Source organism: Oryctolagus cuniculus, chromosome 20, assembly GCF_964237555.1.
Source record: "Oryctolagus cuniculus chromosome 20, mOryCun1.1, whole genome shotgun sequence".
Taxonomy (NCBI): Eukaryota; Metazoa; Chordata; class Mammalia; order Lagomorpha; family Leporidae; genus Oryctolagus; species Oryctolagus cuniculus.
The window spans coordinates 7790116-7805423 of NC_091451.1; the positions used below are offsets into that span (position 1 = coordinate 7790116).

Here is a 15308-nt window from a genome sequence, read left to right on the forward strand (position 1 = left end):
TTCAGTCAACAGAATTGTTTACATACCTATATGAGGCAAAAAAAAAAAAAAAGTCTGTAGAAATTGGAGAAGCACAATTTAATCAACAGAAGAGAAAAATAATACTATCAATAATATCTATTAGATTATTTTTCCTTAGTGTAAGCAGTTTAGGAAGAAGCACTATTTATTTTTTTTATACCAAAACACTGTCCCTCTAATAAATACATTCTTTTTATTATTTAATAAATGTGAATTTACAAAGTGCAACTTTTGCATTGTTGTGGCTCCCCCCCCAACCTCCCTCCCTCCCGCCGCCCTCCCCTCTCCCACTCCCTCTCCCATCCTGCCCTTCATCGAGTTTCATTTTCAATTACCTTCATATACAGAGGATCAATTTAGTATACACTAAGCAAGGATTTCAACAGGCTGCACTCACACAACCGCTCAAGGTATAGGGTATTGTTCGACTAGTAGTGTTGTTTTTAAGTTTCACAGTAAAACACATTAAGGACAGAGATCCTACGTGGGGAGCCTGTACCCAGTGACTCCCGTTGTAGATTTAACAATTGGCACTCTTATTTATGATGTCAGCAATCACCCGAGACTCTTGCTATGAGCTGTCTAGGCTATGGAAGCCCCTTGAGTTCACCAACTCTGAACTTGTTTAGTCAAGGCTGTATCACAGTGGAGGTTCCTTCCTCCCTTCGGAGAAAGGAGCCTCCTTCCTTGATGGCCTGTTCCTTCTGCTGGGGTCTTGTTCACCAGGATCTTTCATTTAGGTTGTTTTTGCCACCGTGTCATGGCTTTCCGTGCCTGTGAGACTCTCATGGGCCTTTTAGCCAGATCCGAATGCCCAAGGATTGATTCTGAGGCCGGAGTGCTGTTTGGGGCATTTGCCATTCTATGAGTCTGCTGTGTGTCCTGCTTCCCCGGCAGGATCATACTCTCCCTTTTAGTTCTGTCCTTCATTATTTGCTTACACTGGTCTTATTTGTAAAATCTCTTCGACACTTACCCTATCTTTTTGATCGGTTGTGTATTTACACTTATCACTTTACCAAGTGCACTGACATTGGGACATGCCTCCTTGATAAGATTGAGTTGAAATCCCCTGGCATGTTTCTAGCTCTACCATTGGAGGTAAGTCCGAGTGAACATGTACCGACCTCTCTCTCTCTCTCTCTCTCTCTCTCTATATATATATATATATATATATTTCTTCAAATTAGAGAATTTCATTTAACCCCTTAACAGAGTTAAACCTTTACACTCTATTACACTATATAAAATGGTCATGAACATGTGTTCAATATCATTTCTTTTCACATACAAAGCATTTATATTTATTCTGTTCTCACATTATACATAAAAAGTTTGCATAAAAATGAGTTTGAAACATAAGATAATTTTAGTGCAAAACAGTTTAAATCTATGCATAATGCAGACTTATGGGATAATATACAATTTCCATGAACTTTTTGAAAACCCCTCATGAATAAATATTACCCAAATTAGGTTACATCTAATATATCTTAGGTTAGTCACTTCAAAGTCATCTATTTTGGCTTTCATGATTTATATGTGATTGATGCATCTGTTCATATACAGCTTATTTTGCAATCTTCCCACCTCCTTACCCCTTCTCAGACCCTGGCTCTTGCCACCTGCGGAAACAACCTGAGTTCAGAGTACAGCACCACGGGGACCAAGCCTGACCTCCAGTCGAAGGGAAAGATTCTTAAGGCGGATGCTTTGCGGTCCAACATGGAGCCAGCATGACCCGCCTCTAACCTGGCTTTGACACGGGGATTCCGCGGGTGACTCGACAGTCGTTTTACTGCTTGTGCCTGGATCGGAAGAACACAGGTGGGGCTTAGACCAGGTTCTACCGAGAGTGGTTTTTGACACCCTAAACGCACAGGCCTGGAGACAGAAACGGCCGTTCCTGAGGCCAGCATTCTGAGCACGGCTGTTTCTTGGTCCCTGCAATCTACATCCCGATGGCGACTCCGCTGTCCTCACTTTGTCTTCGAATCGCACAGCACCCATGTTTACCTTTAATCACTGCTCATAAAACGGGTGATGCCATTTCCGGAAAATGGACTCTCTTTTGCCCCAATATTAAAACTCCTAAGAGGGCAGCTCAAAAACGCATGAATGTATGGAAAAATTGAATTAAAAGATGTGTATTTTGGTGGGAGAATTTTTGAAATCTGTGAGTAGTTTTGCTTATTTTTATAAAATTTTGAAAATTGTTTGAAAAGTGGGGAGAGAGAGAGAGAGAGAGAAATCTCACATCTACTGCTTCACTCCCCAAACGCCTAGGACCTAGGATGGCCTAGCCAAAAGCCAGGAGCCAGGAATGCAATCCAGGGATCCCAGGAAAGCGTCAGAATCCCAATTACTTGGGCTATTATGACTGCCTCCCAGGATCTGCCCTAAAGGAAGCTTTTGTCCAGAGCTGGAGTTGAGACCTGAACACAGGCACTCTTGTGTGGGACATGGCATCTGAACTGCTTGCCAGGCTGAACGGCCTCTTCCCTGGTTTGTTAAAAATATGCATTTTCCACAAACTTTCTGAATACGCTTGTATGTTGTGGGCATTTATTCACCTGGGAAATCTTACAGAGAAACTTTGGTACCCAGAGATTGAGAACCTACACCCAGACCCTTCATTGCATCCTTGCCATCTGCAGTTCATCTCTGTCCTTGGTCTAATCAAGACATTTCCTCCCAGACTTATAACCCTTAGTGCATTTACTGTGCTTTGGGAAAAAGAGGCTTCATCAAGCTCTGTGACACAGAGGAAATAAAGCTTGAATTTGATGTCCACAGAACCTTGTAGGCATTCTACTTATGCTTCTCCCTCTAATTTAGCGACAATGAAGCTTTTTGTGAAGGTTTACTTGGGCCCTGTGCAGCAATGCAGCTACCACAGGGCCTTGCATAGCTCTGTGCCAGTCGATTCGATTCGAACCATCTATGACATAGCAGAAGGGTCTTGTTACGGAGACTGGATGTTGTGTGTTGATGAGGGCTGGCTGAGCAATTTGTGGGCAGCTGTTGACTTCACAGGTGGTGCAAGGCCTGAAGTCAGCAGGGGAAAAGATGGGTATGGAAGGGCTGGCACTGTGGCACAGCAGGTTAATGCCCTGGCCTGCAGTGCCAGCATCCCATATGGGGGCCGGTTTGAGACCCAGCTGCTCTACTTCTGATCCAGCTCTCTGCTGTGGCCTGGGAAAGCAGTGGAAGATGGCCCAAGTCCTTGGGCCCCTGCACCCATGTGGGAGACCTGGAAGAAGCTCCTGGCTCCTGGCTTTGGATCAGCGATGCTCCGGCCATTGTGGCCAATTGGGGAGTGAATCACTGGATGGAAGACCCCCCCCCCCCAACCTCTCCTCCTTCTGTGTAACTCTGACTTTCAAATAAATAAATAAATCTTTAAAAAAAAAAAAGAAAGAAAGATGAGTATGGAATGAGCGAGAACAAGAGCCAATTAGGGCTGGCGCCACGGCTCACTGGACTAATCCTCTGCCTTGCGGCGCCGGCACACCAGGTTCTAGTCCCGGTTGGGGCACCGGATTCTGTCCTGGTTGCCCCTCTTCCAGGCCAGCTCTCTGCTGTGGCCAGGGAGTGCAGTGGAGGATGGCCCAAGTACTGGGGCCCTGCACCCCATGGGAGACCAGAAGTACCTGGCTCCTGCCATGGGATCAGCAGCCATTGGAGGGTGAACCAATGGCAAAAGGAAGACCTTTCTCTCTGTCTCTCTCTCTCACTGTCCACTCTGCCTGTCAAAAAAATAAAAAAAAGAAAAGAAAAGAAAAAAGAGCCAATTAGAATCCATGAGAACTAGCTGCAGGTTGGGTTGGTCTGTCACAACCATTTTTTTAAAAATTTTTTTAAATATTTCATTTGTTTGTTTGAGAGGTAGAGTTACAGACAGCAAGAGGGAGAGACAGTGAGGTCTTCCTTCCACTGGTTCACTCCCCAAATGGCTGCAATGGCCAGAGTTGAGCCGATCTGAAGCCAGGAGCCAGGAGCTTCTTCCAGGTCTCCCATGTGGGTTCAGGGGCCCAAGGACTTGGGCCATCTTCTACTGCTTTCCCAGGCCATAGCAGAGAGCTGGATCGGAAGCGGAGCAGCCAGGACTCTAACCAGTGCCCATATGGGATGCCGGGCTTCAGGCCGAGGATTAACCTACTGCGCCCAGCACCGGCCCCTTGTCACAACCTTTAAGCCTCAAATTTTGGTGAAGCAGATGATCTGAAGCAGGAGAAGATGACTCTGTCTTCCAGGGTGTGGCCCAGGAGTTAGAGAAGCTCAAGGAAAAGACAGACCCCAACCGGGTAGCCCAGCAAGTCCACAAAAACACGCGACACTGTGCCACCACCTGGGGGCCCACTGACCTGCAGGGCTAAAGGAGACTTCTTACCCACTTTCCCCTGTGACCAATCCCAGCCCAGAACCATACAGAGAACTCTGGGAACTGTGGTTTGAGCTTAGCTAAACTAGCGTGCCTTTGTATCTTTCCATCCGTGATTCAAGTTGGTAGCTGGAAAACACTGTTGAAAAGCCACTGTGCGAATTCTCTGGGGCTTGCCTCTGTGACCTAATTGGATGGGCCATCTCTGATTCAGTCCGCATGGCTAGATTATTCCCTCTGTCAGGCAACTGGACATCTGGTCTGGCCTCTGAGTCCTTGTTCTCTAGGCTGGATCAAGTTTACTGCACTTCTCCATGTGTCTAGGGTTTAACGCTACCCTTAGGTAGGGCTACAGCAATTTTGTACTTATTTGAAGCGTGATGGGAGGATAACTGGTTTATGACATGTGAGACCTGGTAAGCTTTTCGGATGGAGATGAGGGGCATCACGCTGCCAAATTTACAAAACTGTTCATTTAATTGTTTTACTCCTCCAGGCTGACGGCTGATAGTGCTTCTCTGAGCACTGTGCCTTGCTGTTCCAAGGGCAGGGCTATTTTAGTCTTGGAAAGGCTTCCAAACAGTTTTAAACCTGTTTGAGCTCTGAAGATCTGGACCAGTGATGCATTTTTCACCACATTAAATAATACATTCAAGTGTAAGTGGCTTTCAGAGAAGGCCACTGGGTGAAGCTGTTCTCACTGTGTCTCCAAGGTGACTGTCTCAGGGCCATGGACCTGTCCCTTGATGGGACTGGAAATGATGACCTTGGTGGAGAGCTATGGTGCAATCAACACAGGTCTGTTCAAAGCTGTCACTCACAGACTAGCTCTGACGGAGTTCCTCAAAGCATTAACTTCAGGTTTTTGGAAAAAAATAATTTGCCTCCTTGGTAGAAAAGGAAATAGCACAATGTCTATATCAACTTCCAAATGTAAAATCAAAAGATGATGTCTTCAGTTCCTCAAGATGAATCCCTAAAGAACTTGGGTCTTGCAAGTCCACAGAGTGAGAAGAATTTGGAAAACATGCCCTTGACCCATCTTCAAGTGGCAGGCGGACAAAATCCTTAAATCTTACTTCCAGCATTTGGCTGTTGCGTTGTCTTTCTATTTGCAAAAAACTTAGCATGACTTTTTAATGTTTATCTTCACCTACTTTTTAAAAAAAGAACCATTTTATTTATAGGAGAGCAGAGTTACAGAGAGAGAGAGAGAGAGCAGAAAGAGAGAGAGAGAGAGAGAGAGAGAGAGAGAGAGGTTCCATCTGCTTGTTCATTCTCCAAATGGCCTCAATGGCTGGTACTAGACTAAGCTGAAGCCAAGAGCCAGGAGTTCCATTCAGGTCTCGCACGTGGGTGCAGGGGCCCAATTACTTGGGCCATCTCACACTGCTTTCCTAGGTGCATTAACAGGAAGCTGGAGCAGAAGCAGAGGAGCTGGGACTGGAACAGGCATCATCTATGTGGGATGCCAGTGTTGCAGGTGGAGAGTTAGCGTCTGTGCCACAATGCTGGCCTCTATTTTATCTACTTGAAAGAGAGAGTGAAAGTGAGAGCAAGAACAAGAGCAGGAGAGAGAGAGAGAGAGAGAGAGAGAGAGAGAGATGGAGAGAGGGAGAGAGAGAGAGGAGGGAAACAGAGAGAAAGAGGAGAGAGAGAGAGAGAGAGCTCATCCACCTGCTGATTTACTGCCTGAATGCCTGTAACAACCAGGGCTGTTAAAGGCTGAAGCCAAAGTTTGGAATTCCAATGTGAACGACAAGAACATAAGCACTTGAATCATCATCTACTGCCTTTCAGGATGTTTTAGCAGGAGGTTGGATCAGAAGTGGACTGACCAGAACATGACCCAGCCTTCTGATACAGGATGTGGACATGCTAAGCAGAGCTTTAACCCTGTGCCACAGTGCCAGATCCTAGCATTTCTTAATATTTGCCCTATCTAAATAAATAGTTGTACGTCAGAGAATTATTCTGTTAAATACAGAATATTGCAGTTGAATTGACATACAAGTGGAAATTATTCCAATTGCTAATTTTATTTTTATTTTGTGAATTAGAAGTTTCTAAATATTCTAGCAACAAGTCTATTGGGGTACTTCAAAAACCTTTGTGGAGAAACAGAATTATAATATGCTTATTTTAGTGACAAACATCTGAAGTTCATGCATACTTTTGCTATAATATGCATTTCCCATCAGCTTTAAACACTACTTATTTTATCAGGAGAGAGAGAGAGAGAGAGAGAGAGAGATTCCATTTGCTGATTCACTCCCTCAATGTTTGCAGTGGCCTCTGTGTGAGACAAAGCTGGGGTTAGTCCCGCAATCCATGTCTTCCACATGAGTGGCAGAAACCCAATTACTTGATCGATCACTTCTGCCTCCAAGAGTACACATTAGCAGGAAAGTGGAGTGGAGTCAGAAGTTGGATCCAGGAGTTGCACGTAGGCACTCCGATGTGAGACAGACATTTTACCTGCTGTGTGACACGCCTGCCCCATCAACTTTTTGAAGACTCCTCATAGAATGCATTTGTAATCACTTTTTAAAGATAGAGTACTATGTATTACAGCCAACTACAAACCTTGCTAAAACCTCCAGAAATAGTCCAAAGGGAGATGTGAAGGCCTGGAGTGTAGCACTGGGGCTCTGGGGCTGGAGAAAAGCAAATGGAATCGAGACTTCCTAATTCGTGTGAGGTCGGGAGGAGGGGATGGACAGATGTAGAGAAAAATCTCATTTGGAGATTTCTTGCTTGGCGCGTTGGGTGATACAAAGAGCCGAGAGAGAAAATGCAAGAAGGGGAGCAGGTGGGAAATGCGATTGGTTTGTAACTGATATCTGGAGCTAACCATCACTGGATACATCTGTGGAAATTCTTACTGGCTTTGCCATCTGTATCCATCCTGAACATCAAGAGAAACACTCTCACTCTCACCATCCGCATTTAGCGAGGGGAATCGCAGCTGCCTTCCGTGTCTCCATGGCTGGGAAGCCTGGTAATGCTGTCAGCAGTTCAGAGTGGCTGGTTGGCACCGGTTCGATATGTGGGTGGATTTCCTTGTGGATAATAATAGTGGTGTTTGCAGCACTGGTGATGTGTCTGCCACTTGGCATATGAAGCAAAATTACTGAAATCAGGGTACCTGGGGGAGCATCTTAAAATCGTGTCCTTTGAAAATGTTAACTAATGAACTCCAATTGGATGTGTTGTTGGAGCCCATGGGATTCTGCATGATAAAAACCTAAAAATGTTAGGTTGATGGGCTGGAAGAAATGGTAAAATTTGCTTTTTATGCACTTTTAGAGAATGCATAAATGTTCCAGGTCAGGCAGTGCAGTAGCTGTCACAACATGTTGGCATCTTGTCATTCTTCCACTTTATCCTCTGTGTGGGGTTGTGTTTGTTCAGACTCTGAACTGCATTAAGCTGCTCCTTAGCAGGATAAAATAGACTCAGTTCCATAAATACTGAACTAACTGCACTTGGGTGTTTTTCATGCTGGTTTTCAACTCAGCCTCTTGCCTTTTATGCTAAAATCTTAATAAACTCAGATGCATTAAGTGACAATTGAGATTGTCTTTACATTCTCATGTAATGAGTAGAGAAGAGGGTTTCATGAACATTGATTGATTGTGTGGGTATGTTATAATGGACATCTAATTTTTTTCATCTACACAGTGTAACTTTTTAATAGAATTCCCTTGTCATTGGGTATTGACTTTTGTAGTTTTTTGCATACTTGTCCACATAAAAGATGCATGGTTATATATTTGTACTCTGTTTAAAGAAAAATGGTGCACAAAGAATAAAAAAGCCTCCATAAGACATAAATTTGGAAAAATTAAGTGAAGTTGTATCTTCATTTAATGAAATATATCTAAAGATGTCATCTTCTAAAACCTTAAGCCAACTCCTTAGTTCTGGCCAAAGTTATTATATTATAAATATAATAAACCTAAAATGGACTCAATAGACTCTTTACTCAGGTCAAATGAGCATTCGTTGGCTTCACCCCAGGACAGCCACTGAGTCATTTAATTCTTGCTCCAAGTATCTAGCCATTACTTTCCTAACCACCACACCAGTTAGGTCTTGATCACATCATCTCCAGGACTACTGAAAAGCCTTTTTCTTCTTTTTTTTTAACTTTTATTTAATGAATATAAATTTCCAATGTACGGCTTATGGATTACAATGGCTTCCCCCCATAACATCCCTCCAACCCGCAACCCTCCCCTTATCCACTCCCTCTCCCCTTCCATTCACATCAAGATTCATTTTCGATTCTCTTTATATACAGAAGATCAGTTTAGCATACATTAAGTAAATATTTCATCAGTTTGCTCCCACACAGAAACATAAAGTGAAAAATACTGTTTGAGTACTAGTTATAGCATTAAATCTCAATGTACAGCACACTAAGGACAAAGATCCTACATGAGGCGTAAGTGCACAGTGACTCCTGTTGTTGACTTAACAAATTGACACTCTTGTTTATGGCATCAATAATCACCCTAGGCTCTTGTCATGAACTGCCAAGGCTATGGAAACCCCCTGAGTTCACTGACTCTGATCATGTTTAGACAAGGCCATGGTCAAAGTGGAAGTTCTCTCTTCCCTTCAGAGAAAGGTACCTCCTTCTTTGATGACCCATTCTTTCCACTGGGATCTCACTCATGGAGATCCTTCATTTAGGGTTTTTTTTCCCCCCGAGTGTCTTGGCTTTCCATGCCTGAAATACTCTCATGGGCATTTCAGCCGGACCTGCATGCCGTAAGGGCTGATTATGAGGCCAGAGTGCTGTTAGGACATTTGCCATTCTATGGGTCTGCTGTGTATCTCACTTCCCATGTTGGATTATTCTCTCCCTTTTTGATTCTATCAGCTAGTATTTGCAGACACTATTCTTGTTTATGTGATCCCTTTGGTTCTTAGTCCTATCATTATGATCAATTGTGAACAGAAATTGATCACTGGGACTAGTGAGATGGCATTGGTACATGCCACCTCGATGGGATTGAATTCGAATCCCCTGGTATGTTTCTAACTCTACCAATTGGGGCAAGTCAGCCCGAGCATGCCCCAAATTATACATCTCTTCCCTCTCTTATTCCCACTCTTATATTTAGCAGTGATCACTTTTCAGTTAAGTTTCAGCACTTAAGAAGAATTGTGTATTGATTACAGTATTCAACCAAAAGTATTAAGTAGAACAAACAAAAAAATACTAAGAGGATAACATATTAAGCTGCCCATCAACAGTCAGGGTGAGGGCTGATCAAGTCACCGTTTCTCATAGTGTTCATTTCACTTTAACAGGTTTCTTTTTGGTGCTCAGTTAGTTGTCACCTATCAAGGAGAACAAGTGGTATTTGTCCCTTTGGGATTGGCTTATTTCACTCAACATAATGTTTTCCAAATACCTAACAGGGATCACTTTTCAGTTAAAATTTAAACACCTAAGAATAATTGTGTGTTAATTACAGAGTTCAACCAATGGTACTAGAACAAAAAAAATACTAAAATGGATAAAGTATTACATTGTACATCAACCGTCAGGACAAGAGCTGATCAAGTCACTGTTTCTCATAGTGTCCATTTCACTTCAACAAGTTTCCCCTTTGGTGCTCAGTTAGTTGTCACCAATCAGGGAGAACATATGGTATTTGTCCCTTTGGGACTGGCTTAATTCACTCAGCATGATGTTTTCCAAATTCCTCCATCTTGTTGCAAATGACTGGATTTCATTGTTTTTGACTGCTGTATAGTATTCTATAGAGTACATGTCCCATAATTTCTTTATCCAGTCTACTGTTGATGGGCATTTAGGTTGATTCCAGGTCTTAGCTATTGTGAATTGAGCTGCAATAAACATTAATGTGCAGACTGCTTGTTTGTTTGCCAATTTAATTTCCTTTGGGTAAATTCCAAGTTGTGGGATGGCTGGGTTGAATGGTAGGGTTATCTTCAGGTTTCTGAGGAATCTCCAGACTGACTTCCATAGTGGCTTAACCAGTTTGCATTCCCACCAACAGTGGGTTAGTGTCCCTTTTTCCCCACATCCTCTCCAGCATCTATTGTTGGTAGATTTCTGAATGTGAGCCATGCTAACTGGAGTGAGGTGGAACCTCATTGTGGTTTGATTTGATTTCCCTAATTTCTAGTGATCTTGAACATTTTTTCATGTGTCTGTTGGCCATTTGGATTTCCTCTTTTGAAAAATGTCTATTGAGGTCCTTGGCCCATCTCTTAAGTGGGTTGTTGGTTTTGATCTTGTGGAGTTTCTTGATTTCTTTGTAGATTCTGGTTATCAACCCTTTATCTTTTTTTTAATTTTTTTTATCTTTTATTTAATGAATATAAATTTCCAAAGTACGACTCATGGGTTACAATGGCTTCCCCCCCCATACCGTTCCTCCCACCCACAACCCTCCCCTTTCCCACTCCCTCTCCCCTTCCATTCACATCAAGATTCATTTTCGATTATCTTAATATACAGAAGATCAGCTTAGTATACCTTAAGTAAGGATTTCAACAGTTTGCTCCCACACAGAAACATAAAGTGAAAAATAATAGATGATTTTTTTTAAATGATGATGAAATCAGATCAGACCTATTGTCATGTTTAATCCCAGTGAGAGTCAAGTTGGGAATTGATAATTTCTTTTTTTTTTTTTTTTTTTTTTTTTACAGAAGATCAGTTTAGTGTACATTAAGTAAAGATTTCAATCGTTTGCACCCCCATAGAAACACAAAGTGAAATATACTGTTTGAGTACTCGTTATAGCATTAAGCCTCAGTGTACAGCACATTAAGGACAGAGATCCTACATGAGGAGTAAGTGCACAGTGACTCCTGTTGTTGACTTTACAAATTGACACTCCTGTTTATGGCATCAGTAATCTCCCTATGCACCAGTCATGAGTTTCCAAGGCTATGGAAGCCCCTTGAGTTCTCCGACTCTTATCTTGTTTAGACACAGTAATAGCAACAGATAAAGGGTTAATAACCAGAATCTACAAAGAGATCAAGAAACTCCACAAAAACAAAACCAACAACCCACTTAAGAGATGGGCCAAGGACTTCAATAGACATTTTTCAAAAGAGGAAATCCAAATGGCCAACAGGCACATGAAAAAATGTTCAAGGTCACTAGCAATCAGGGAAATGCAAATCAAAACCACAATGAGGTTTCACCTCACCCCGGTTAGAATGGCTCACATACAGAAATCTACCAACAACAGATGCTGGCGAGGATGTGGGGAAAAAGGGACACTAACCCACTGTTGGTGGGAATGCAAACTGGTCAAGCCACTATGGAAATCAGTCTGGAGATTCCTCAGAAACCTGAAAATAACCCTACCGTTCGACCCAGCCATCCCACTCCTTGGAATTTACCCAAAGGAGTTTAAATTGATAAACAAAAAAGCGGTCTGCACCCTAATGTTTATTGCAGCACAATTCACAATAGCCAAGACCTGGAACCAACCTAAATGCCCATCAATGGTAGACTGGATAAAGAAATTATGGGATATGTATTCTTTAGAATACTATACCGCAGTAAGAAACAACGAAATCCAGTCATTTGCAACAAAATGGAGGAATCTGGAACACATCATGCTGAGTGAAGTAAGCCAGTCCCAAAGGGACAAATACCATATGTTCTCCCTGATCGGTGATAACTGACTGAACACCAAAAAGGAAACCTCCTGAAGTGAAATGGACACTATGAGAAATGGTGACTTGATCAGCATAGCCCTGACTGCTAATGGACAACTTAATGCATTATCCCTCATAGTATTTTTTTTGTCTGTTCTACTTAATATGACTGGTTTAATTCTGTAATTATCACACAGTTATTCTTAAGTGTTGAAAATTAACTGAAATGTGATCCCTGTTAAACATAAGAGTGGGAATAAGAGAGGGAAGAGATGTATAATTTGGGGCATGCTTGGGCTGACTTGCCCCAATTGGTAGAGTTGGAAACATACCAGGGGATTCCAATTCAATCCCATCAAGGTGGCATGTGCCAATGCCATCTCACTATTCCAAGTGATCAATTTCAGTTCACAATTGATCATAATGAAAGGACTAAGAGTCAAAGGGAGCACATAAATAAGTCTAGTATCTGCTAACACTAACCGATAGAATAAATAAAGGGGAGAGTGATCCAACATGGGAAGTGAGATACTCAGCAGACTCATAGAATGGCTGATGTCCTAAATAGCACTCTGGCCTCAGAATCAGCCCTAAAGGCACTCGGATCTGGCTGAAAAGCCCATGAGAGTATTTCAGGCATGGAAAGCCAAGACACTCTGGCAAAAAGATCTCTGTGAGTGAGATCCCAGTGGAAAGAACAGGTCTTCAAAGAGGGAGGTGCCTTTCTCTGAAGGGAGGAGAGAACCTCCACTTTGACTATGACCGTGTCTAAACCCTTTATCAATTGCATAGTTTGCAAATATATTTTCCCATTCTGTCGGTTGTCTCTTCACTCTCCTGACTGTTTCTTTTGCAGTACAGAAACTTCTCAATTTGATGCAATCCCAAATGTTAATTTTGGCTTTAACTGCCTGTGCTTCTGGGGTGTTTTCCAAGAAGTCATTGCCAGTACCTATATCTTGCAGGGTTTTTCCAATGCTCTCTAATAATTTGATGGTGTCAGGTCATAGATTTAAGTCTTTAATCCATGTTGAGTGGATTTTTGTGTAAGGTGAAAGGTAGGGGTCTTGCTTCATGATTCTGCATGTGGAAATCCAATTTTCCCAGCACCATTTATTGAATAGACTGTCCTTACTCCAGGGATTGGTTTTGGATCCTTGATCAAATATGAGTTGGCTGTAGATGTTTGGATTGATTTCTGGTGTTTCAGTTCTGTTCCATTGATCTATCCATCTGTTTCTGTACCAGTACCATGCTGTTTTAATTACAACTGCCCTGTAGTATGTCCTGAAATCTGGTATTGTGATGCCAGTGGCTTTGTTTTTGTTGTACAAGATTGCTTTAGCTATTCGAGGTCTCTTGTGCCTCCATATGAATTTCAGCATCATTTTTTCTAGATCTGAGAAGAAGGTCTTCGGTATCTTGATTGGTATTGCATTGAATCTATAAATTGCTTTTGGGAGAATGGACATTTTGATGATATTGATTTTTCCAATCCATGAGCATGGAAGATTTTTCCATTTCTTGGTATCCTCTTCTATTTCTTTCTTTAAGGTTTTGTAATTTTCATCGTAGAGATCTTTAACGTCCTTGGTTAAGTTTATTCCAAGGTATTTGATTGTTTTTGGAGCTATTGTGAATGGGATTGTTCTTAGAAGTTCTTCCTCAGCCATAGCATTGTCTGTGTATACAAAGGCTGTTGATTTTTGTGCATTGATTTTATACCCTGCTACTTTGCCAAAATCTTCTATGAGTTCCAGTAGACTCTTAGTAGAGTTCTTTGGGTCCCCTAAATAAAGAATCATATCATCTGCAAAGAGGGATAGTTTGAGTTCTACCTTCCCAATTTGTATCCCTTTAATTTCTTTTTCTTGCCTAATAGCTCTGGCTAGAACTTCCAGAACTATATTGAATAGCAGTGGTGAGAGTGGGCATCCCTGTCTGGTACCAGATCTCAGTGGAAATGCTTCCAACTTTTCCCCATTCAATAGGATGTTGGCTGTGGGTTTTTCATAGATTGCTTTGATTGTATTGAGGAATGTTCCTTCCAAACCCAGTTTGCTTAGAGTTGAAAAGCCTTTTTCTAAAAAAATATTTATTTATTTGAAAGTCAGAGTTACAGAGAGAGAGAGAAGGAGAGGTAGAGCAAGAGAGAGAGAGAGAGAGAGAGAGAGAGAGAGAGAGAGGTCTTCCATCCACTGGTCCTCTCCTCAATTGGCCGCAATGGCTGGAGCTGTGCTGATCTCTAGCCAGGAGCCAAGAGCTTCTTCCAGGCCTCCAACACGGGTTCAGGGGCCCAAGGATTTGGACCACTTTCTACTGCTTTCCCAGGCCATAGCAGAGAGCTAAGTGGAGCATCGGGACTCAAATTGGCATCCATATGGAATGCTGGCACTGCAAGCAGTGGCTTTACCTGCTAAGACACAGCGCCAGCCCCAAAAAGCCTTTCTAAGGAGATTTCCCACGTGCTTAGCAGCAACTTGAATATTTGGACCATAAATGTGCTGCTTTCCAGGCACATTTTCAGGGAGCTGTGTCAGAAGTAGAGGAATTGGGACTCCAAATAGACTCTGATATGGGATGCAGCCTCCCAAGCAGCAGCTTAGCTCGCTGTGCCACAGCACCCAACTCAGTGCTGCAATCTCATTTCCTGTCATAATTCCACCTCTCCCTACTATCTCCTACCCACTCCCACAAAACACACAAAAGGAAAGAATTCCCATTCAGCTGCTTCTGTTTCTTTCTGAGCTTTGTGCCTGGGAATTCATCCTTCTACTTTCCCAGAACACTTTCATTTTCTAAGAGGGTTAATTTGTTATTATTTGTACCCAAAGGCTTCTATCTGCTTATGTGGCTTTAACCTCTCCCCCTTGTATATCTGTGTCTCCACCATGTTTTGGATGTAATTCCATAAAGCACTGTTTGTGCATGTAAGGCTACATCAAAAAGTTCACAAAAAATGGGACTTAAAAAGTTTATTTCTGTGCAAAAAATTTGGAAATCCATGCACTGTTTTCTCATCAAACACATTGTCCAGGAACTTTTGAAGACTCCCCTCACCAATATGCATGGATTTCACATTTTTTGTACCCAAGTAAACTCATCATTTAATTCCACAAACATATTGAAGTCCCCTGGTACAAGTTCACTGAGAACAAGAACAAGGTTAAATCCCTCTCTGCATTCCCAGTACCTAATGGAGTTCCTGTTCTACAGAAAATACTAAATAAAACTTCAT

The 15308-nt window shown here is 42.3% G+C and overlaps 1 protein-coding gene across 1 annotated transcript in view; it reads left to right on the top strand.

Annotated features, from left to right (window-relative positions):
* Positions 1 to 2165, top strand: part of KCNH5 (potassium voltage-gated channel subfamily H member 5) — a 427923-nt gene extending 425758 nt beyond the window's left edge. The window contains exon 11 of the mRNA XM_070065063.1: positions 1630 to 2165. Within this exon, the coding sequence (XP_069921164.1) occupies positions 1630 to 1761 (132 nt within the window). The 3' untranslated portion in view covers positions 1762 to 2165. The remainder of the gene's footprint in view (positions 1 to 1629) is intronic.
* The last annotated feature ends 13143 nt before the right edge of the window (positions 2166 to 15308 follow it).